The sequence below is a fragment of the Sabethes cyaneus genome, chromosome 3 (genome assembly GCF_943734655.1).
Source record: "Sabethes cyaneus chromosome 3, idSabCyanKW18_F2, whole genome shotgun sequence".
Taxonomy (NCBI): Eukaryota; Metazoa; Arthropoda; class Insecta; order Diptera; family Culicidae; genus Sabethes; species Sabethes cyaneus.
Window position 1 is genome coordinate 93,620,663 of NC_071355.1, and position 25,467 is coordinate 93,646,129.

Consider the following 25,467-nt stretch of genomic DNA (forward strand, 5'->3'; position numbering starts at 1 on the left):
TGTAGGTTTTTACGAAAAATAATCACTGGCGGGTGTTGAAAATGACTAGTTCTATGAAAATAAAGTGTATTTTTTTAAGATTACCTGCATTTTGGATTTTGAAAAGCTTTTGGCTCCGCTTTTGACGTTTATTTGGCTCCCGATTTTCTATCCGCCGAACTATATATATAGTAACTATAGTTAATTGTTAATCAAACTTTGATAGCTCACTGTTACGACATGGCATAAAATAAAAGTGGACACCCCGCAATAGATCAAAACAATGATCGATGGTAAGTCCCCAGCACGGCTGCGCGGCCCTGTTACACCATCTTGAAAAGCTCTCCAGTTGTTGTTGCAGCAACATGGCGTTTTCTGCTTTTTTGAACTCAAAGTAGAACTCGAGACATCAGTAAAAGAAAGCCTGGGTCCCCGTAGCGAAAAGGTTAGGGTCCTATTCTGTAAGTCACGTCGAGTGTCACTTTGCTCGACTAGTCGACTTTTGGTATTATGTAAGTCACACGCGACCCGGTTTTGTCGAGTAACTCGACTGAGTCCACCGCCAAAAAGCTAGTGACTAAACGGTTAGCAAGTGACGCCTGAGCTAGCTTTGTTTTGGGTGTGCATCGAGCCGCTATGCTGCCCGTTCGTCTTGCACTCGACACTCCACAGTGACTGAGTCGAGCCGAGTTGCTCGACGTGACTTACAGAATAGGGCCCATATCATTGAAATACAGCACAAAGATAAGCGGGTCAAGATGGCTGCCTTGTGGAATATCGATCATAGCAATAAACTGGTTGGACAGTTATTCCCCGATTTCTACAGCTAAATGTCGATCACACAAGTTGGGCAGTTGGGTAGCACCAAGTCCCATCCTGTCGAGTTTGGCAGTCGCAATTTCGTGATTCAACTTATTAAATGCAGCCGAAAGATCGGTGTATATTGCATCCGTTTGGAAATGCCGTGAAATAGTATCCGTAGCAAAAGCAGTAAATGAACGGAGATTTGTTGGAGTTGATCGATGTGGTATAAATCCGTATCGTCGATGTACTATTTACAATGGTCAAAAGACTGCTCCCAAAATTACTTTTTTGAATAGCTTGAATGCCGTACATAAAGCAGTGACAGCAGTGATCCAGTCCAACGGAGGCTTTTTGTGTCATTTACATTCGACCACCATATATCGAGAGCCTCTTAAGAGTTGATCTTTACGATGTCTTCAGGCGTCGCTACCCTGCAGCCTGTCAAGGTGCACGCTTAGCAGATAGTAATGTGCGCTTAGGAGCATGTCGATCAATAACATAGTTGAGGATAATCGTTAACAAGTCTCGTCCCAGTTAATAACTAGTAGTATATCTAAAATACCAGAGAAATCAATGTTAATTTGTGCTTGTTCGATTTAATCGACGTTTTTCGGCGAAATAGGTATGAAGATTTTTAAATACTAGTTAGTCCGGACGTTTCGAGCTACTTCTGGCTTTCGCTCATCATCTGCGGACACTAAAACACTATATTAGGCACATTTACAACATAAAACATATTATAAATTCTTAACTTACACTTTTTCGTCCATTAGGTTCTACTTGGTTTATCTTTCTCTTTACTATGTCTTACTTTCTATTTCTCTTTCTCGTAGGTTTTTTGATTACAGGGTCATATGCAGCTTTGAACGTTGCGGAATCTACTTGTCTATTCACAACATTGTTCCCACCTTTAATTTTAATGTAAAATGTTTCTGCTATTAGTCTAGTGTTATGCTTAGTTATTTTCTCTACGATTTTGGCTTCGTTAAATTTAAAAACATGGCCTGTTTCAATGGTGTGTTGGGTTAAACCTGTACGCCAACTGTTTTTGCTTTAATGCTGTATTTATGTTGTTCCATTCGTTTATGTGAAAATTGGCTTGTTTCTCCTACGTACGACTTTTGACACTGGCCACAACTTATTTCATAAACGACGTTTGTGTTTTTATCTTTTATAATTTTGTCTTTGGTTTTTGTAAATAAAACGTTTTTTACTTTGTCAGTTGGTCTGTAAGCAACATTGATCTTAAATTGTCTTAAATATCTGCCTAACTTTTCACCTAAACCGGCAACATAGGGAATTGTTACGAATTGTTGAGTTGTTTCTTTGCTTGGTACTTCTAACGTATTGTACATGCTATGTAGTCTTTGTTTTATTACCTTTTCTACAAAATATCTGAGATAGTGATTTTTATGTAGCATTGTTTTTACTGTTTGTAGTGTTTTCGGTCTAATTTCGGCATCCGTCAACTGTAATTACAGTTTTATTTACAAAAACCAAAGACAAAATTATAAAAGATAAAAACACAAACGTCGTTTATGAAATAAGTTGTGGCCAATGTCAAAAGTCGTACGTAGGAGAAACAAGCCAATTTTTACATAAACAAATGGAACAACATGAATACAGCATCAAAGCAAAAACAGTTGGCGGTACAGGTTTAACCCAACACACCATTAAAACAGGTTATGTTTTTAAATTTGACGAAGCCAAAATCGTAGAGAAAATAACTAAGCATAACATTAGACTAATAGCAGAAACATTTTACATTGAAATTAAAGGTGAGAATAATGTTGTGAATAGACCAGTAGATTCCGCAATGTTCAAAGCTGCATATGACCCTGTAATCAAAAAACTGGCGAGAAAGAGAAATAGAAAGTAAGACATAGTAAAGAGAAAGATAAACCAAGTAGAACCTAATGGACGAAAAAGTGTAAGTTAAGAATTTGTAATATGTTTTATGTTGTAAATTTGCCTAATATAGTGTTAAAGTGTTGTGTCCGCAGATGATGAGCGAAGGCCAGAAGTAGCTCGAAACGTCCGGACTAACTGGTATTTAAAAATCTTCATACTTATTTCGCCGAAAAACGTCGATTAAATCGAACAAACATTGCGGTGGCGGCGATTATCTGAAATCAACCATGTTAATTTGTTTATTTGTTTGTTTTACACACCATCTGACTTATAAGTCTAAATGAAATTCTTACAATCTATGACAAATTTATTCCCACCAACCGCTTAAATTTATTCAGTGATTCGCCAAATTGGAAATGTTCCTCAACACAGCTAAAACTCTAACACACGATGTAACTGGTTCGTTGCGGCCAAATTCGGTACGGTGAAACAGGTTAATCAGCAACAATGACGGCCCCAAAGTTCTTTCAGATGCGCGGAATGTCATAAGCGACAGTAATTTCGGTGAGTCAATTTCGCTGTTTAACTGGTGCAGGCCAATTTAGGTTATAAATCCAAGCTGGCGCATGGCTTTTGAGATTATCAGTGCACGATGACGATCATACGCCATTTTTGAGTCAGGTGTGACACTAAGATCGTTAACGCAATCGACCCTTTTTAATACCTGACCGTCAATTCTGTAGTCATATATGATCGGCGATTTGATACGATGGAATGTCATTATCCCACATTTAGTAATGCTGAAGGTCAAGTAGGTCAATTTAGACCAGTTCAAAAATGCGTCCAAAAGCATCTGAAGGCGATGACAATCCTCGATATCAACAACGTGCTGCTCGAGCCAAAGACCGTCTGTCTGCAACCAGTCTGCAACCAATTTATAGAGCAGAGGCAGCGTCGTTGAAGAATAAAATAAACAAAAGTGGACCCAAGTTACTGCCTTGAGGTACACCAGATTTATTTGTGAACGGCGACGATAACTTAGACCCAAGTTTCACTTGTAAAACCTTATCACACCAATACGAGCATAACCATGCGACAAATTGTTGCGAGGCACCCAGTCGTAAGAATTTGCCAAGCAGTATGCGGTTATTTATGCGGTCGTAGACGGCTTTTAAATCAGTATGTATTACATCCACTTGTAGGTTACGTTCCATTTTGGCAATGCAATTAGAGGTGAAATCTAGATTTGTTGTCACGAAGCGGCCAGCCATGAAACCGTGTTGGTCCGAGAAAATGTAGTGTCTAGTACTTTGAATTAAGGCGCCCCTCACAATCATTTCGAACAATTTGGAGGCAGCAGGCAAATTTGTAATTCCACGATAATTTCTAACACTTCGGCGGTCTCCATTCTTAAAGACAGGAAACACAAAAGAATGTTTCCAAATCTTAGGGTATGTCCCTTACGCAAAGGACTTGTTGAAAATACAACAAAGCGGTGTAGCTAATGCTTCAGCGTAACGACAAAAGACAACAGTAGGAATTCTGTCAGACCCAGCGCAGTACGATGTTTTTAATTGTTTTTCGGTAGCAGTAATCAAATTCGGGGTAATCTCAAAGATATTAAAGTCGACCAAATGGGTTGGGACCAGCGATGCACCACAAACAGTAGCTCTTGTTAGTCCGGGATCGCACGCTAAAATAGACGAGAGGAACGTAACAAATAGTTCCCATGAATCTGATTATGTAGATGATTCGGTATTGTCATCGTAAACATCAGAAGGAACCGAGGAACACTTTCGTTCCGTATTTACAAATGTCCAAAACTTTTTCGGGTTTCTGCGTAGGTCTGTTTGAATACGTAAGACATACGACTTGTAAAGGTTAGCATTTAGCCACGCGCAGCCATGATGTCAGAGTCTGTTCCGAATAACCTAGTCCATTCAATATCACAAAGATGTGCGATAAGGGCATCGCAGTCGATTTTGCGGTAATTTAACTCACGTCTTAGCGTCACGTAATTTTACTACACGTCTTAGCATCCACATTTTGCTTGCACACTAGCACCCTCTGTTATGCAAGATGCGAAGTAACTTATATTAATAGAGTTTCGTATCTGTAGGATTTTTGCAGTTGTACGATTTTATACTGAAAACTCGAAGCAACAGTCGAGCGCTGCCGTGCGGTCATGTTGCAACACATGTTTTGACACATAAAAAATGTGTGTATTTTGCAAGGACGATGAAATTAATCCGAGTGTCAGTTTGTCTGTGGTTTATCTAAGCCTTAGGTGTTTTACGAAGTTTGGCCTTTATAATGGCCCAAAACTCGGGTGATGTCCGGTGAGTTCGGTTGGTTGAGGTCTATTGGTGCAAAACGAACATTGTTCTCTGCACGAGTCTAACATCAACTTTGTGTAGAGCCAGAAGTCCAAATCCGGCCAAAACAGCGTCTCGCTTCCGTAAAAACGCAGGAAGGGCAGCCCGCTGGCTGAGAAGCTAGTCTCGCTTCGGTAAATTTGCCCATTGAAGGTACCCATCATGATGTACGGCTGGTCTTATCTTGCCGCATTCTTGCCATTTTCTCAATACAGCTTTCTGCAGCGGGTTTTGGACACCGTGTTTTGTTTGTTTGTCGTACCGATTGGGTGCCTTCCAGACCTTAAACACGTTTTTTGGACAAATTAAATGGAAGAATCCGCCTTCTTCACCCGTGAAAATTTCGGCCACCGCTTGAATAGACTCAGCACCTTCCCGGTCTTTATATGGTGTTCTGCTTCTGCCTGACCGCCGATGGGTCGTCGGGGTCTCCTTGAATGACTTTCGCATCCAGGACACTATTGAATGACGGATTGGTGGTGATATTCCGCCAACGTAAACACACTCTTACATAGTTTAAGTCAAAATTTCAACAATTTATCAAAATACAGTCAAATTTCCAATCATCCATCCAATTTTATCCATATCCTTAAGACTAATCGTGTATCTCACTTTTTTAGAGTACCTAGCCAAGTTCTCCATTGTGTCATTGCTTAGATATTATTTCCGAGCTTTTTTTTCCTCTTCCTCTTCCATTCACTTCCTGCCATTCCCCATCAAACTATTATTTCTTCTTTATTTCTTTCATTGTTGAATGTTTCATTTTTTCTTTAATAGGTATACAGTAACCGTATATAAAAGAACACTTGTTGTTTGACAACTTTCATTGCTAGGATCGCTATTCGCAGCAATTAGCTTTTAAATTTTTCAATAGATCATCAAACGTAACAAGAGCTTATTTCGATTTCTGAGGAACGATTATAGAAGTGAAACAAAGTCTAGGCACTACATGTTACGGTTTCGAAACTTGACTTTCTGTTTTTGTTCAACAGACTTCGCAGCCAGCTGTTAGAGTGCAGGACAATTGCGGGGCTAGTGCTACAATCCTCCTATTGACTCTAACAGCCTCTCCAAGCTGAGATTCGAACATACCACGACTGGATTGTTAGACCAGCGGCGTACCTCGAGGCTATCTTGGAGGACCTTTATACTGCAATATATTTAAAATTTAACAGCCGTTGCTGATTTATCTTATCTACCGCTATCTACTAGTAGGATTCATTTAATGGCGATATCATCGAAGTCTTTTCTTTCTAATTTGTTTGCATTCTTAGCATGGCAAACGGCTTATCAAATAAAGGTTTTATGTCTTCCATTGAAACTAAAATAGCAGTGTTTCCAATATGTATAATCTTGTAAAAAACTACAGAAATATTAGAAGTGTTGGCATTATATCATGCTATATTGTTATTTTTCCTCTCACCTAAGTGTTTACAAAAAAAGTTTTTCTTAAAAAGAAATCACCACACAAGATTCATCATTTCTACACCTTTGTTAAGGCAGTGGCAATTAAATTTTTACAACTGTCATTTTCACGAGACATGATTTACTACCTATAGTTTTTCCTCCTCAACCGACCATCATTTCTATTTTTAATGACGATATTATCAGTTGTGTAAATACAACACAAAGCACTACGGAGACGGATGCTTCTGGTTTAACAATGCCGTGCAAGTGTGCGCACAGCACGCATCTGTTTCTAAGTACGACCTTGCCGATTGCCAATCAACTATGTATCTCTAGTTTCCCTCGTCAATTAAACGACCAAACGGCGACGTTGAAGCACTTTCTCCTGCAAATTCGAGGCCTCAAGCCATTCAAGCCAACACATTCGATTTTTGACCTAGTATTTAGGTGAATGGATAAGAATCTGGCCAATTTTTTTACACTGCAACTGAAAAGGAAAAATTGTTAACAGAACGAACGTAACGTACCATGATTGTGGCCGATTACGGTGGCAATGGGAAGATTGCCAGCGATAACGGAGGCAACAGTCTCATACAATCCAACTCTTTCTACAGGCAAAAACAGGCGAGTTGATGCAGGCTCTTTGTTCATTGAAGCTATTTTGCATTCGACGCAATGTTAATTTTTCTTCTTTTTTTCATCTTTATAGGAACAACTGCGTAGACGTCGAGAAGAGGAAGAACGAATAGCAGCTCAGAATGATTTTCTCCGGAACAGCCTGCGAGGCTCCCAACGATTGCGGGCATTGCAGGACAACCCGGTTGTTGAGAAGCCAGTCATCGGTGTTGATAACGAAGCGTACGCAGATGACGAAGAAGCGGAAAAAATTATCGGTGAGTGGTCATTTCGAATCCGTGGCAAACTAGCGTGTCCTAACTATCTTACAATCTGACTATTACTAGGGTACGGTGAACTGGTATCAGCGCTGCATCGATTGCAGGGTCACCTCAATAAGCACGGCTTAGCCGCACTCGCTGGTAGAGTAACGGCGGCGCAAACTCTGCTGCTTGGACCTGGGATTGCTCGTGCTCTCGCCGCACGAACAGCCGTACTGGAACGACGACGGCCTAAAGTACAGAATCCCATTTGCTCAAATGCTCAGGCACTCGCCAAGGACGTAAGTTTCGTACAATTTCATTTCGGCATGACGTGCCAATAACTGTTTTGAATCTTTACAGTGCGTTGAATCGTTGGCCCAGTCCAGTTCACCGGCTGCAATAGAACTATGTGATCTGCTATCAACGTATGAAATGGAAGGACTGCTGCTCGCACATGATCGTGTTGCCTCGACCACCGATCGTACACCTGCCTACGGCGTCAGTGCTGTCGCCGTGAATCCTGCGGTGCCATTGCCCATGAACAATAATGCAATGATCAGTGCTACACCGGTCAAATCCACATCAGTTATGCCATCTATTCCAAATAACACTAGCTTAGTAAATAACAATAACAACAACATAGCCAAGGTAAGTCGCGTGCACTGCTCAAGTAAATATGATTAAATTCAAACATTATTTCAATTCGCAGCGTGAACCGATGAGTGTTCCACTTGGAGTACTACGCGACGGTAGTCAGGATCACATTAGGATAATCCAGATAGAAAAGTCATCGGAGCCGCTCGGTGCTACTATACGCAACGAAGGTGAAGCGGTTATAATCGGCCGCGTGGTGCGGGGCGGCGCAGCCGAGAAATCTGGACTGCTGCACCAGAATGACGAAATTCTTGAGGTGAACGGAATCGAAATGCGCGGAAAGTCTGTCAATGATGTGTGCGCTCTTCTCGGTGCGATGACCGGAACACTAACGTTCCTAGTGGTGCCTGCCGGTGCATCACCGATGGTTCCTGGCATGCGGGATCCACCGGTTCTACATGTACGGGCTCATTTCGACTACGATCCAGAGGACGATCTGTACATTCCATGCCGCGAGCTTGGCATCAGTTTCCAGAAAGGGGATGTGCTGCACGTGATATCTCGTGACGATTCAAATTGGTGGCAAGCTTATCGCGAAGGCGAGGAAGACCAAACTCTTGCCGGACTGATACCTAGCCAACCGTTCCAGCATCAACGCGAATCGATGAAGCTGGCCATAGCAGGTGAAGTGGGATTAAGAACAAGAAAGGATGCCAACGGTAAGGCGGGAGGTTCTACATTGCTCTGTGCTCGCAAAGGGCGAAAGAAAAAGAAGAAAGCAAGTAGCGAACATGGCTATCCCCTGTACGCAACGGCAACCGCCGAAGACCCAGATCCGGAGGAAATTCTTACATACGAAGAGGTTGCACTTTACTATCCACGGGCGTCCCACAAACGACCGATCGTCCTGATCGGTCCCCCCAACATTGGACGTCACGAGCTTCGGCAACGTTTGATGGCCGATTCGGAACGGTTCGCTGCTGCCATACCTCGTAAGTATTTTGCGGGTAGCTCCAGTCTGTACGGTGCGGATTTTGACTGTGTGTTTTCTTTTCTTAATTTATAGATACATCTCGACCCCAACGGGAAGGGGAAATTCCCGGCCAAGACTATCACTTTATTTCGCGACAGCAGTTCGAATCGGATATACTAGCGAGAAAGTTCGTTGAACATGGCGAATATGAGAAAGCGTATTACGGTAAGTTTTGATAGAGATTACTTTTCGAGCAATTATTTAGGTTCCTTTGTTAATTTATTACCTGTTCAAGTGTCCACTCATTCGGTAGAAGTCCGATAATTGTATTGAATTTAGGGTATGTCTCCACATTTGGTAGTCTTGCACCACTGTCAAAAAAAAAGCGAAGCAAAGTCTTGGGTTATAAATTTCTTTAAGGCAAGGCCCTTCTTTAATGACAGCCTTCGCAGCCGGTTATTAGAGTACAGGATAATTACGGGGCTCTAGTGCAACGATCCTACTGACTTTAACAGCACCGCCTAGTCGAGATTCGAATATTCGACGGATTTGTTAGACCAACATTGTACCTCGAAGCTAACTGGGCGTTGTCAACAGCGCCCATCTAACGGATGCGGGGTTCACCTCGGAATGGACGGCTTCTATCTTACTATCAGATGTGTACATGTTCGCCGGTCCTGCAGAACAACGGGATGAAATCAGACATCTCGATTGCTGACGGTTACTCGTCATGGCTTTTACCTGTCGCCAGGACAAGTTTTCGTCTACAGCCCGGATGTCGATGGCTAAGCTGCGTCGGCATGAACCTCTGGTTCTGCCTCTTCTACCTGGCCCTTACGGATTCCAATCGAGTGTTTCTCTGCAGATCTCGTTCGCACCTTCCCTCATGGTGTGTCTTCCACTTCCACCTACGTTCACAAAATTCTGTTGCTATTGGCTGTTGATGACATCGACGATGGGGTTCCTCATAAGATATCCTATTATCAGGCCACTAGGCGCGAATGATATATCGCTGGCACCAATTAATAAATACCTGCAGTTTCTGCGTTGTCTCCGCTGAGACGCACCACATTTCGCAGGCATAACAGTATGGATTTAACGTTTGAGTTGAAAATTCGAGTTTTCGTATGTATAGTGATCTGGCGCGAGTGCCAATTATTTCGGAGACCTACAAAGGCGCCCGTTGTCTTCCTGATCTTATCCTTAGCTATATCAGTCTTGGAACCATCATCGGGCGTTGTCTGGCAGCCAAGATATTGAAAGGCGTCCACCTACTCAACTTGTGTAGTGTGAAATGGGTGATGGGATTGTCAGTGTTCACGATCATAGACTTAGTTTTTCCCGCATTGACTGTGAGACCTGCTGCCTGGCAGCTCTCGAAGAGGTTCTGCGAGCAAGACAATGTCGTCGGGTAGTCGAGGTTATTTAGCTGCCCCATCGTTAGAGGATTCCAAGGCTCGTTAGGACAATTCTCGATTTGGTATACGGTTAATTGCCTCAAATTATATCGCATCCATAACGATGAGAAACAGCAACGGTGATAAAATGCAGCCCTGTCTCACGCCAGCAGTAACCCTTATAGGGTCGGACAAGACCCTTGCACGAGAACGCCTCGTACTGTGCAGAGATGAGATGGACTAGCTTACTTGAAACTCCCCTACGTCTAAGTGCGTCCCAGATGTTTCCGTGGTTGAATCGGTCAAACGCTTTTTCGAAGTCAACGGAGACCAGCAGAAGAGAGTACTGGAATTCGTTGATCTGCTCCAATATAATGCGGAGTGTTGTGATATGAGCTATACATTATCGGTTACATCCAGCTTGCTGCCACCCGGAGTAGCGTTGATGGATCCGGTTGAAGATTACCTTACAGAGTACTTTGAGAGTAATACAGGGCAACGTGATGCCACGCTAGGTACCGCATTCAGTTAGGTCTCCTTTTTAATGACTTTGACCAATATGCCCTGCATATCCAGTCCACCGGAAAACTTGCGGTTCCCATATATTGCTGAAAAGCTGATGTATCCATCATCTGGACTGACAAAGACGGGTCAGCTTTGAGCATCTCGGCTGAAATACAGTCCATCCCTAGCGCTCAGAACGTCTGAGAACCTAGGAATTTCTCTTAGCTGGGTCTTTAAAAACTAGTCTCACGACAACGACAGTCAATCGGGTTGCTCCAAACACCACCCGAGCAATGTGATAAGTCCGAAAAAGAATAAATCTCCCGAAGACAGTATTATCCTATGATCTTTTAGCCAAAACCCTTGATTCTGTAGGTCTCCTTTGGAACTCCTTTGTGTAGCCCGTTCTATAGGGACTACTTTTCTTTTGGGAGGGAAATTAAACACGAGCGTATTTCCTATCACCGTCCAGACGGGTCAGCGTGTCAAAACCGAATCAATTATCATTTATTAAAACTTAATCTACAAGGTTATTCCTTACTCGCTAACGGTGTTCTTCTCCCTAAGGAAACTCCTCCTTCTCGAGGTAGTTCTGTCCTACTCTGCCTAGCGGCAGACCTCACGCTGTCCGTCGAGCTTCCCTCTCGCGCATACATTTTGGCCCCTCGCGCGGGGACTTTGTTTTGTCAACATACATACTTTTATGAGCGAGTCTGGCATGCACCGAGCATATAGCCTCGCTGAGCGGCCAACCCTTTCATGTAAATTCGGCACTGTTTAAGTCACATGGCTTTAGCACCTCGAACAGGCTCGCGCTTCGTTGTTTACCTTAGTCGACAAAATGCAACAGCGCGTTTGTTTTGGAAACTGTTCGTTGCCATAGGTTAAGAATCATGCGCGTTCGCTCACCTACAATTTGGTGCGAACGCGACATTTTAATGTAAATGCTTCCCCCTACCGGCGCCGCCACTCGATTGAACCACTGACCGGCGCGGGTGATCAAATTGAATATTAAATTTATGTTCTGAGCTGACCGGGGTTGATTCATCCGGGTTCAGCCAGATAAAAATGCGTGCATGCAACGTTACAGGGGATGAAGGTCGCTTCACCTTTATAACCCAAATTCTAAGTCAAAAAAATTAAAATGCATACAATGAAAAGATATGATGCTATCTCGATAAATATTTTTATTTCACAAAAGTTGGCTAACTGGCAATCAAACAAAATATGTCCTGTCAAGATTCAGTAGTACCTCTTAGGCTATAATTCAAATACTTCTTATCTACTCAACAGGAACATCGTTGGAGGCGATCCGTGCGGTGGTGGCCAGCGGTAAAATATGCGTACTCAATCTGCATCCCCAGAGCCTGAAGCTTCTGCGGTCCTCAGATCTGAAGCCATACACGGTGCTCGTTGCGCCACCCAGTTTGGAAAAGCTTCGTCAAAAGCGAATACGAACTGGTGAACCGTACAAGGTAAGCAGCCACCTCCGTTCACACTAATTAATAACGAATCCATTCCAACAAATTCATATTCTTCCGTTGCGACGAACCTGTAATAATTTCGGTTATTTATAAACGATCCCACGTTTTTCAGGAGGAAGAACTGAAGGAAATTATCGCCACGGCCCGCGACATGGAAGCCCGATGGGGTCATTTGTTCGACATGATCATTATCAACAATGACACAGAACGGGCGTACCATCAGCTGTTAGCCGAGATCAATTCGCTAGAACGAGAACCACAATGGGTGCCAAGTAGCTGGCTGCATAACTAATTTAAGTCAGTGATGCGTTTTCTACTTATATATTTGTAACTTTTGTTGTTTTGTAAAAAAAGGAAACTATCGGTTAAGTCTGATACTAATTAGTGAGCATGAAGGTAAATTATCGTAATTTATGTAAGTAGAACCCTAACACATTATATGAAAGGAAAACGTCCCTTTTGTATTACAATATATAAAAATACAGCTGGGGCGACGAAACATGAATAATGAGAATCAAAATACTTCTAGGAGCATAAAAATAAATTCCAATTGATAAATATACGATAAGCGACGTTGTTATTTTCGTTTTTGAAACAGAGTATAAAAAGTTTATTTTATATCTAGCTTATTCCATGTAAAAAGTACATAGAAGGATTGTTTTATATGTATAAATTTTATTTATCTGTCCAATATTTTTACAGTTATATCGATAAAAACAACTGAACACAATAAAAGCAATTTCTAAATGTTAAAAAGGAAACTTAGAAAAAATACAGTCAGAACTCAGAAACCCTTTACATAATTCAATAGACGTAACGCATTACAATATTTAATCTCTACAAGACAAAAAAAACGACAAAAACTATTCGATCCGGCTCGCAAAATATTTAGAAAAATAACAACAAAAAAAAGTATTCGTGTTCACAATTTACTCTAGAAGAACGAAAGAACAAACTAGTGGTAACAAATTGAGGAGAACATGCCAGTACAGAAAGATAGCGAATCCAGCTTAAATTCATCCACAAAACAGTGTTAAAAACCGATATTTTTGATACGTATTCAAGTAACGTCGAAGATCGTTTGCAGTTAGCTGCCGATTAGTTTGCGACATTAAACACATTCTCTCCGGTCCGACAAAGCCGCCTTCGAAAGTAAAAGTAAACATGAACAAAAGAATATTACGCTCAATATTATGCATGTATAGTTGTAATAACGAATAATAAAAACCACCAGAGACATAAAATCAGCATAGTTTTTGCAATGGTCGATGCTACATAACAATTCCGAAATCATTAGTCTGTCAAGGTGACACATTACGCAACACTTCAAAATTCAAAGACCTCGAAAACTGCCACTACTCACGTAACAGTCCCATTTATATAAGAAACTCCATAGAAAATAGGACCAGTATGCGAGTAGTGGCAGATTACTTGGCATGAAATATCTCCAGCATTAAATTAAATGTGAAGAAAATACATACCTTATTCGGTGAAATGGACAAAAGTTATTTGCCAACTGATTCTGCAAGACACACGTTTTTTTGTGTTTCTGTGAAAGTAATACTTCTGTTTAAAGTCACAGGTTCAAAGGAATTCTCGTACTTTTATTGAAACACACATTTTGCGGCACACACTTAGCGCGTTCATTATTTCGATGATCTCTCAGCAAATTTTCATTTCAGTGATCTGCCGCTACTCGCATAACAGTCCCATTTTCTATTGAAATTTCCTATAAAATTTTTGACTGTTATGCCAGTTGCGGCAGTGATGATGTCTTCATTTTTCAATTGTCCTGTACTGGAAACAATTGGGTGAATTTGAGATCTTTCGATATAGGTAAACTATACCAAGTTAACTTCATACCATCGCTGCTGTAGTGTTGCTGTACTGCCGGTGGAAGCATAACTGTCTCATGTTACATTTTGTCATTTTCGACACTTTGTTGTTTAACGTTATAATTCGGTACATATTTCTAAAATGTGAATCGAAAACATGGCGTTTACCTACTAGGAAAACTCGAAAAACTTTGAAGACAATTTGTCCCACTGCACAGTGGGGAATCGCTGGCCAGCAGCCAAAAAATGAAAGTTCATTTCGACTCTCCGTTGTATTTTTCCTGTGATTCTATACTATTGAAGTGTTCAAATCCAAAATTTTAGATCAATATGATAAAATTTGAATTTTCTATGAGTCTTGAAAGTATGCTATCTCAGCATGTTTTAGCGTTTTTTTGAAAAATAACCCAATATTTCAAAACATGCTAGAGGTGTAATGGTAGCTCGGATTTCAACGGCGTCTGAGGAAAAGTTCTTCAAAAAATAATGCTGAATAAATCCCATTAATTGAGTATGCAGTAATTTTATCATAGTATGCCACAATTTTAATTTTCATTAAAAAAGTGCCATATTTTCGCGTAAAACACGCTTAAAAGTTTTGAAGCCAATGTTCGCCACTATTGACACTACCGGTAAAAGTTAGCGTAAAATATGAGCTTTCAAATGGATATAGTCTCATTTAGCGCAGAGTAGCGCAGAGCACAAATCTTACGCTTGTAAGGCTAATATATCAGAATTCAACAATATAGACAAAATGCAAACACTCAAAGTAAACGGTGGATATCTTAATTATGGGATATCTCCTTTATATTGTTGGATAGGCTGCTTCGAATGTATGGTCCATATTGCATATTGACCAGATTTTAGAGGCTGGAGGAAATCTCGTGGATACAGCGATAGTAATGACGAAAATTCAGCTCGAAGATCTTATGCCAATCCTGGTATTAGTTCTAAAATCACGGGTATTGATATGAAATTAATCAAAAGATTGAGAAATTTTCTTATAGCAAGTTTTTGAACACATTATTTCAGAGAAATTCGAAACTTATTGTTTGTATACCAAAAACCTTTACGTCAGGGTGTAGTCCTCATACAATGCGTCCACTGCAATGCCAAGAATTTGAATTCGCGGTCATAAATGATTCTAGACAACTATATTGCTGATAGGACGAATGACAGAAGAAGCACAAAAATAAGTTTTTTTGTTTAATTATAGTCACTTCAACAATTCGTCATTCGTGACTTCTGCGGGGTTGGGAATTGAACCACGGTCGTCGGTGTGAGAGGCGTGAATGCTAGCCACTGCACCGGTATTGACCCTCACGAAAATAAGGTTATTGCCTTATAAGACAATATTTTACATGCAAAAATAAGTGTGAAAATACAAATCGTGATAGAATTATTCATCTTCTTATTTCTCCAAATAAAGCTTATAGCCTCTTCGAAACGGAAAAATGTAATTGGAAAAATCTTTCTGAGAACGCTATATTACTATTGAAGACGAAACGTGAAGCGAGTGATTCTGCAGAAGGAGAAGAAGAAGAAGAAGAAAAAGAAGATGGAGATAAAGAAGATTAAGAAAACTAATAAGGGAAAAAGTTTTGATTTTTGATTAATATTAACTTATATGGATTTTGTGTCGATTATTAAAGCTCATACTTGCTTTGAATTGTTTTATATAATGTTTTATCCTATAAAAATCCATCTGGAATAGTTTTCCAAATGACCCTCATTTCTTATAAGTCATTATACTTAAAAAATACTTGAAAAATAGTTGAAAATTCTCCCTAACACAAAATATATACGTTCTAATGCAAAATAAACCTGAAATTCGGGCTCAGCACCCCAAAATTACTTAAGAACCACATATTATCCTTGATTTAAAGAGATTTTTTTGCTTGGCCAGCGTTTGTATGGAGTCGCCCCACTGTGCACTGTAAACTGCTAAACTGCAAAATTCGCACTAGAGATCGAGCGGTCAGAAAACAACAATTTGAAATTCGCGACTACGAAGCTACACGGTCTCTTTTACCCTCATGAAAGTGCTCATATGTGAATATGCGTGAAGAATGGTTCAAAATCTCTCTGTTTCTTGCACTCTTTAACAAATTCAAATCCTTCCGTCACGCATATACTAAACTTATCCAGGTGGCAGCACCTTCGTAGTCGCGAATTGCGCACGAATTCGTCACCAAATATCGGCACCAACTATTCTAAGGGGCCTTACTACAAAATGTAAACAAGCTTACGAAATAACAACGCCGACAATGCAGCATTGACTCTTTTGCACGTAATTGGGCTCGCAATCGATCGTCATGTACCTAAGATAGTGCATTCGCCAAACAATAAACCTTGGTTGACCCACGAGCTTCGCATAGGACATACTCCAAGTTTTGCCTACTTTCGCTTCGTGTGCATTACATAAGATTGAACGCTGTATACAAAAAAAAACCAGTCGGAAATACTTTAGACAACACCTGCAGAGAATTCAACGTAATCTGAAGGTAAAGCAGAAAACTTTCTGGAAGCATGTTAGCGATCAGCGTAAAGAATCGGGCTCTTCTTTCAACCACGACCCCGAATTCTCGGGTAATTTTTCAAATAGACCTATGTGACAATGAGAGATTCTCTTCGCGTCTCCTCTCTTCCGCTTTTCACGGCCACATAAATGCATAGAAAAGAAAATTTTCAAAACATTTAGCTGACTAGTGACTCCGGCAACCGATTCATGCAAAATTAATTAATTAAAATGCATCATTATCGCCGTAAAAAACGAAAGAGAAAAGACAGGAAGAGATTCTCTTATTGTCACATAGGCCTATTTGAAAAATTACCCGAGAATTGTGAGATTGCTTCAAATCCTCAGTATATCAGTCAACTATTTGCTGCAAAATTCGGGCGAACGTTTTGCGATGAAGTGATCCCAGACGACCAAGTTACTCAGGCTGCCAAAAGTGTTCCGTTAATGATTGGGAATACGCTGGGTACTTCCAACATCGACGAAACAATGATCTGTAGAGCCTTCTCAACATTAACATTCTCGACTAAAGCCGGCCCAGATGGTATACCGTTTGAGTTTTTGTAGAAGCACATCGCTGACCTACTATCCCCCTTCGCTGGTGTTTAGTCTGTCCGTCTCAAGCGGGGTATTTTCGTATATATGCAAACTGCTCAAATGTTTCCTGTTCATAAAAAAGGGGATCGGAAAGACATCAATAACTACCGAGAAATCTCATCATTGTGTGCCACTTCGAAGTTATTCGAGCTTGTAATCTTGACTCCGCTGCTGTCACTCTGCAAACAATACCTAAATGATGATCAACATGGATTCTTCGCAGGTGGTCTCCTGTGTCTCACATCATATATTGTGGAAAGCTTAGCGGATCATGCTCAAACGGACGTCATCTGCATTGATTTATCTGTGGCATTCAACAAAATCAATCATGCTATGGCAATTGCCAAATTGGAAAGACTCGGTATAGGCGTAAGTGTGCTGCATTCATTTAATTCCTATCTCGCAGGTCGTAAACTATTCAAAAAGATTTTCAATCTAAAGCGTTTTCGGCCACGTCTGGAATCCCACAAAGCAGTCATTTGGGACCGTTAGTCTTCCTGCTGTACTTCAATGATGTCAACCACGTTCTTAAAGACTCTTGTTTATCCTACGCCGATGACCTGAAGATTTACTTGAGAATTCTCTCCAAGATCGATGCAATCCGTCTTCAACGAGAGCTTGACACCTTTATGGATTGGTGTAACTTGAATTGCATGGTCGTGAATCCTGAAAAATCCTCCATTATTTCTTTCGTCCGAGTCCGTCAACCTGTTATGTTCTACTACAAGCTCGATGATATTGAATTCCAACGTGTCGCCCAAATGAAGGATCTCGGTGTTATCTTGGACAGCCAGTTATCGTTTAGGCGACAGATTTCCTACATTGTGGACAAAGTATCCAGAGCTCTAGGATTCGTCTTCCGCATCGTTAAAGGCTTCACCAAAGTGTAAGGCATTATACTGCTTACTCATGCAGGGAAGAGTCGATTGTCCTGCTCTTTTAGGGAATGATTAATCTGAACGTACGTTCCAGAGCACTACGGAATGACGCAATGTTACAAATACCATATCAACACACCAACTATGGATAAAACAGTGCTATGACTGAAGTACTGCGAGCCTTTAATAGAGTTTCCACTGTCTTTGATTTGATTCTGAAAAACTATCCGCCAAAACTTTTCTGTGTTTTTCTCTATCAATAACGTTTAAGAAAATCTGTATATATTTGTAATTTTTTTGACTGTGTGATTGTTAATAGTATAAGAAACCAACATTAGGACAACTGTAGTCTGTTGATGTCGAATTATTAAATTAAATAAATGAAATAAATAATTTGTACAAACACGTACCCCCCTCCCCTCGCTATTTTGTATAGTGTATTGTCGATGTGTAACACATCAATGCAAACCCTCCTCCCCCAACTGCGTTATATAATTTGTGGACTCTTGCTGACTTACCGTTAGAAGTCCTGCCCTTGGAAGGAGAAGGATGGTAAATTAGAAGTCCTGCCCTTGGAAGGAGAAGGATGGTAAATGGTTGAATAATGCACTCCAGAGCTACCACGAAGTTCCGCAGCCTCTTATTTAGCAACTTCTATCTCTACCTCCTCGTGGTACCATCCGGGATACGTTCCTTAGTGAAATCGGACAACCTGTGGAAACTAGGGTCGTATGCGGACAGAGAAGGGGGCACTCATGCGAAGACTGAGTGTAAACTCTCCGCCTGCACATGACGGATCTCGGTAGAAGCATGTTCGATGAACCTGAAAATACTGAGAACCTGAGCAGAGGGTCCAAAGCCCCCAAAGGAGGATGGTTTTAATAGCTGTTATCCATGGCTAAAAGTAAAAACAAGAATGGATAAACCCCTAATCCAAGGTGTCATGCGACCCGTGCCGAGGGATGAATGGTGGGGGGGGTTTCATAAATACTCAGCCTCAAACGGAGCCTGTGGAGTACCAGAGCGCCCTCAACAGTAATCAGCCCTTACCGCATCATGAGGGGCTCTGATGCGGCGAACTCTTCTTTCCCTCAACTCGTGGGATTCTATATGAACAATCAAAATAAAACATTAACTTCAGTGAGCGCGGCTGGATTAGATAATCCGTTCGCAAGAAGTGGTATCCAGAGGTCTCCGCCGATGGATACCAGTAGAAGCGCCAGCGTAAGCGGAAAGGGAAACGGCACACCTGTCGCTCCAACTGCATCTACGTCGCTAATAAAAGCAGTGGCAGGCAAGAGAGACATGCTACCAAGAGTGGTAGCGGCGTCTCATCAACTCGATGCCATTATCGAGTTCGTGGCAGGTCGCAGCACCTTAGCGAAGGACCTGAAGAAAAGTCTGCTCATGCTTCGGAGCACCATGCGTGCTGCGACGAAGGAGCACAGCGAACTCGAAGCGCGAGTAAAAGTGGCAGAGAAAGAGAAGACGCTTGTATCAAGGTCTGCACAAACGGATGCCTGCCCGTCAATGGCTGACCATTCCGTGGCACTCGCGACTACGGAGCAGTCTAACGATAAGGCATCCGCCAAACACGCAAGGCAGTCCCCAGGGGAAGAAACCCCCACGGGTCCGAAGAAGCGCCTGATAGCATAGGTTCGTAAGCCAACCGAAGGACCCACTGAGGGTAACAAGACGCTGTTAGCGTCCGACAACTAGTGGGAGTTGATCAAAAAGAAGAAGGCCAGGAAGAAAGAGGAGGATCGAGCTCCACCGAAAGTGGCCACGTAAAAGAGGAGCAAAGGCGATGCCCTTATCCTCAAAACTGACGGGCCGAAATATTCGGAAGTTTTAAAGGCCATGAGAGGGCATGATCAGTTGAAGGGTCTTGGCGCGGATGTGCGGAGTATCCGCCGCTCTCGCACAGGCGACATGATCCTTGAACTCAAAAAGAATGCCACTGAAAAGGATTCTGCTTACAAAGTGCTGGCAGAAAAGGTCCTTGGAGATAGCGTGCAGATCCGCGCACTAACGCCCGAGATGAATCTCCAGCTTAAAAACCTGGACGAGATCACCCAAGCGGGCGAACTAGCACGAGCTCTCAACGAGCAATGTAAAGTGGTGGTGACTACCGAGGCAGTTCGTCTGCGTAAGGGACCGGCGGGAACCCAGGTAGCAACTATAAGACTTCCACTGGAAGACGGAAATGCAGCCCTGAAAGTGGCTAAGTTGAAGGTGGGATGGTCCGTACGCCCACTGAGCGTGTTCCAGCAGCCGGAGGCCTGCTTCCGGTGCTTTGAGAGAGGGCACAGGTCCTGGAGCTGTAAGGGACCAGACCGAAGCCACTTGTGTAGGAGATGTGGCGGTACGGGCCATATAGCGAGGGACTGTACTGCGCCACCCAAGTGCCTGATATGTACCGGTCAACGAGACGCTAAGCACATTACAGGAGGCCCGAAGTGCCCGGCAGGTGCGCCGGCGACTAAAACACGGGCGTAGTGCAGGTAACGCAACTGAACTTGAACCACTGCCACGCGGCCCAGCAGCTGTTGTACCAGGCGGTTACTGACAAGCAGGTTCCCGGTTCAAGATGTTGTGTCAACTGCAGACGAGGGATTCGTGGTTGCCAAAGTGGGTGGAGTGTTCTACTGCAGCTGTTATGCTCCGCCGAGTTGGTCTATCGAATAGTTTATGCGAATGGACCGAGTATCAGTTGTGCTGACTGGTCTAAGGCCGTTGGTTGTGGCGGGCGACTTTAACGCTTGGGCGGTAGAGTGGGGAAGTCGTCGCACGAAGCACAGGGACCGGATTCTGCTTGAAGCTCTGGCAAAGCTGAACGCAGATCTGTTCAACGTCGGCACCACAAGTACCTTCAGTAGGAACGGTGCGGAGTCTATCATCGACGTGACATTCAGCAGTCCTGGTCTGATAGGAGACTGGAGGATAGACAATGGCTACACTCACAGTGACCATCGGGCGGTCCGCTATGGTGTCGGTCCGATAACGAGGCGGCACGTGGCGAGTAGAGCCAACACTCCAACCACCCGTGGATGGAAGACATCGTACTTCGATCCCGAGAATTTTGTGGAAGCAATCCGAAGAGTGCGGCGATCGTGGTATGCCCGATCCGAACGCTGATCATTTGGTTGAGGTACTGTCGCGAGCATGTGACGCTATCATGCCTAGAAAAGGTCGACATAGGTATGGCAGGTCATACCTATGGCAGCCGAACATCCAAAGTAACGTGGGCGACGGCGGTTTGGCGGTCGGGGACGAAGCGACGGTTACGAACGAGGAACTCATTGAGATCGCTAAATCCCTAAAAGTGAGCAAAGCACCGGGGCCAGACGGAATCCCGAATATGGCCATTAAAGCGGCTATGTTAGAGGCTCCCGAGTTATTCGAGGCAGTAATGAGTAGATGCCTGGAAGCTGGCCACTTCCCGGACAGATGGAAGCGACAGAACCTCGTGCTGTTGCCGAAGCCGGGAAAACCTCCGGGTGTTCCCTCGTCATATAGGCCGATCTGTCTGCTCGATACTGCCGGTAAGGTGCTGGAGAAGGTTATCCTTAACAGACTCGTACAGTACACGGAGGGTACAAAGGGTCTGTCAAGGAACCAATTCGGCTTCCGAAAAGGCAAATCTACGGTGGATGCCATCTTGTCTGTCACTAAGACAGCCGAGGTGGCAATCCAGCGCAAGAGGACAGGTATCCGCTATTGCGCAGTTGTCACGCTTGACGTGAGAAATGCGTTTAATAGCGCTAGCTAGGACTCCATAGCCAACTCGCTTCGGAAAGTCCAAGTGCCGGTGTCGCTGTACAGGATTCTGGAAAATTATTTTCAGAATCGTGTGCTATGCTACAACACGGGGTCAGAAGTGCGTTCCAATCACCGCAGGGGTCCCGCAAGGTTCCATACTGGGCCCGGTGTTGTGGAACGTCATGTATGACGAGGTGTTAGGGATCATTCAATAATGACGTCCATTGCTTATGGGGGGAGGGGAGTGTCAATTTTGTGACAGGTTGTGACAAAGGAGGGGGAGGGGATCTAGGCAAATGTGACATCCGTCGCAAAAAAATTGCACTTTCATTAAAAGGCAGCAAAAATATGTTTCTCAGTCATTCATCACTCATTGATTTATTTCGATTTTCGAACTCATTGTTCCAGCTGACGACGCTTGAAAGTCAGGCACAATTTGTCAATGTTAACTAGACAGACCACGCGTTACATTGAAGAATATATGTAAATCAATTTTAGTTCATTTGCAATCAAAGTTCTATCTTTTTACTAAATATTGGATAGAAAAGTACAATGAACTCTAAATGATATCTTCACGATGTAGTGAAACTTGCTTCGTCGACGCAGATTGAAGCTTGTTTTGAAGCGGAGCCGTGCTACTTCAATTGAAACCAAAGCTTCATTTCTTCATTGATTTGTAACAATTTGCAATTGAATATTGTTAGAGCCCTTGTTCGCAGTTATTATTTTTCATTAATTGTTATTTTCTATATTTTTTTTAATCATACATTAACTCTTAAAAGGTTAAGCTAGTTTTATAAACCACTTTTTACTTTCAACACGCTTTTTATTTTTATTTTGAGTTTGTGTGACGTCCAAAGGGGGGGGAGGTTGAGTTTTGTGACACAATCGGACAGAGGGGAAAGGGAAGAGGAGGTCTAAAAAAGCAGAAATTTGGTGGACGTCATATTTGAATCGTCCCTTGAAGCTAAAGTTCCCGGTAGGGGTGGTGATAGTTGGCTTTGCGGACGATATCACCTTGGAAGTCTATGGTGAATCTATCAGAGAGGTTGAGTTGACGGCTGCCCACTCTATAAGCATTGTTAAAGATTGGATACGATCCAGGAAACTGGAGCTAGCGCATCATAAAACGGAGGTTATCGTGGTGAACAACCGCAAGTCGGTACAGCAAGCAAATATCGTCAACGCGGTCCTTAAAACTTCTGGGAGTCATGGTCGACAGGGAGGCGACGGGAGACAAGCTCAAGTTCGGGAGCCATGTCGACTATGCCTGCAAGAAGGCTTCCACAGCTATTTCGGCATTGTCCCGTATGATGTCTAATAGCTCTGCGGTATATGGCAGCAAGCGAAGACTATTAGCCAACGTGGTCCAGTCTATACTTAGGTATGGCGGACCGATGTGGTCATCGGCGTTAGGTACCAAAAGCTATCTAGCCAAGCTGGAAGGCACCTATCGTCTCATATGCTTGAGAGTGGCGAGTGCGTATCGCACAGTTTCACATGACGCAACCTGCGTCTTAGCCTTTTGGTACCACAAGATCGACCTCGATGACCACATGGCAGCGGGCATGGTCTAATTCCACAAAAGGTCGGTGGACACATCGACTTATCCCGGAACTATCCTGGTGGGTCCACTGACTATCCACGCGCAGTCAACTTCCACCTGACACAGATTCTGTCAGGGCATGGTTGTTTCAGACAGTATCTGCACAAGTTTTGGCATGCGGAGTCCCCTGCGTGTCCCGAATGCGTGGATGTTGAGAAAACTGCAGAACATGCTTTCTTCATATGCCCTCGTTTCGCGGGCGCGAGAAGCAACATGATGGCAGTGAGCGGACAGGACACTACCCCGGATAACTTAGTCCAAAGGATGTGTTCCAGCTCGGACGCCTGGGGAGCGGTCAATGCGGCTGCTACTCAGATTGTACTTGAGCTTCAAAACCGCTGGAGAGCCGATCAACGGCAAATAAACAGCCTAACTACCATAGTCCAGTAGTTATCTAAGCGAGTGCGTAAAGCACAATAGCCCCTCCCTGAAGTGGTGGTGCTAGGGGGGATTGAGGCTGGAGACTCGAGTAGGGTTTTAGTGGGTCGGGTTCCTCACGCCCCATTAGGGGGGTCGGGATACCTAAACCCCACTCCCTGAGTTGTCTTCTGAGGTGACTGATAGTACCGTATCTTCTAAGGTGCTCAGCAGATTTCCCAACTCGTAAAAAAAAGTCCTGCCCTTTGGCACGAGCATCTTTGGTATCACAACTAGGATACCGAACTGGTCACTTTGCTAACAGGACTTCAAGTTCATCGATTGTGTTGCTTGGATGTTGCTGGATTCGGTTCGCATTTAGGAATAACCGCTGAAACGATAACAAATAGATATTGATGCATTGCCCTCAACATTACCCACGTGTGATTCGAGCGGCTCGAGTAGGTTGCCGGTTAAATCCTACCATATTGATCACCGCTTTTAGAAGGGGGGTTTGCACTTGAGCTTATCGTTGAGCCTGAGTTCGCTAGTGGACTCGATACATACATCTGCATTTCGGACTTAGGAATTACAGGCGTGACTATGTGATCTATCTGAGATCGGTTTCTGTGCGACTCCACGTATATAGGACGCTTAGGCTTGGGCCATATGAGCTAAACAGCCGGTAGTTGTAGACTTGCATATCTTATAATGGATCTCCGCAGATAAAGCATAATTGGAAATTTACAAGCATCGGGTTTCCAAGGACTTTCAAAATGTCACACATACGCTGAATGAAACTTTAGTGCGTTGCATGGAGAAACTGCTCGGTACTTGAGAATAAATTTCATTGCGTCGGTTCCTAAACAGATTTACTCACTTTCGCCCAGTAATCCCGTTGGTAAATGGATTTTGGCTTTCAGTCTGCTTTATGAAGTAACCAATAGTACGGCTAATATGAAGAACACCTCGTTCAGATTAGGCGAGGTCATTTTTAAAATCTGAATATTTGTGTTATTCTGTGTTACAGTACTGTCATCAGTCTACTTGAAGGGTTATTAATCTCTATAGAGATCGGTATACGTATACGCCACAAGGCTTGCAGAAGGGGTATAGCATCCTTCTTGTTCGTCAATTTGGCTTGCTGTGAGAACATTGTGTCACCCTTTTGGCATGCTGACCCTTTTATTCCATTTTTCCCTTTTGTAAAGCTGTTGGGTGAGAAGACGTATGGTGCACTATTTTGTCGCTCCTATATTATTGATACTTGTCTTGGTTAGTCTGATGCTTGCTATAAATGACTGCCTTACGCTAAGCTCCTTCTATGTGGTTGGTTCTGTTGATGCTTCTATTGTATTGCGTTCTTGTACTCATCTTTAAGCGCCAGCTCCCCGCAGCGCTTATGACAACAGTGACCGAAATATTTCAAAGATAAGGGCCCTATTCTCACAGTCACCTCACCGCACCTTACTTCTCTCACGCGCCCTATTCTCACAGTCACCTCACCTCACCTCACCTAACGGCTCCCCGTTTGATTTATACTGTCACCCAGGTGACTGAGGATCGCAAATTGTCACCTCACCTAAAAAATATAGGTGGACGACTGTGAGAATAGGGCCCAATTCATAGACAGCAGCAGCAGTCACCTGCCTTGAAGAGTAGTACGAT

The 25,467-nt window shown here is 43.0% G+C and overlaps 1 protein-coding gene across 8 annotated transcripts in view; it reads left to right on the top strand.

The window, feature by feature from the left end:
- LOC128743752 (protein PALS1) overlaps window positions 1–13,481 on the top strand; it is a 92,918-nt gene extending 79,437 nt beyond the window's left edge. For 4 of the 8 annotated variants that reach the window (XM_053840411.1, XM_053840408.1, XM_053840410.1 and 1 more), the window contains exons 2-9: window positions 6,857–7,040; window positions 7,126–7,309; window positions 7,379–7,593; window positions 7,655–7,942; window positions 8,004–8,880; window positions 8,955–9,086; window positions 12,056–12,237; window positions 12,359–13,481. In XM_053840411.1, the coding sequence (XP_053696386.1) occupies window positions 6,945–7,040; window positions 7,126–7,309; window positions 7,379–7,593; window positions 7,655–7,942; window positions 8,004–8,880; window positions 8,955–9,086; window positions 12,056–12,237; window positions 12,359–12,538 (2,154 nt within the window). In that variant the 5' untranslated portion in view covers window positions 6,857–6,944 and the 3' untranslated portion in view covers window positions 12,539–13,481. Of the gene's footprint in view, window positions 1–5,235; window positions 7,041–7,125; window positions 7,310–7,378; window positions 7,594–7,654; window positions 7,943–8,003; window positions 8,881–8,954; window positions 9,087–12,055; window positions 12,238–12,358 lie in introns of those variants that run through there. The other 4 variants (XM_053840413.1, XM_053840406.1, XM_053840407.1 and 1 more) reach the window with 3 other exon arrangements.
- The last annotated feature ends 11,986 nt before the right edge of the window (window positions 13,482–25,467 follow it).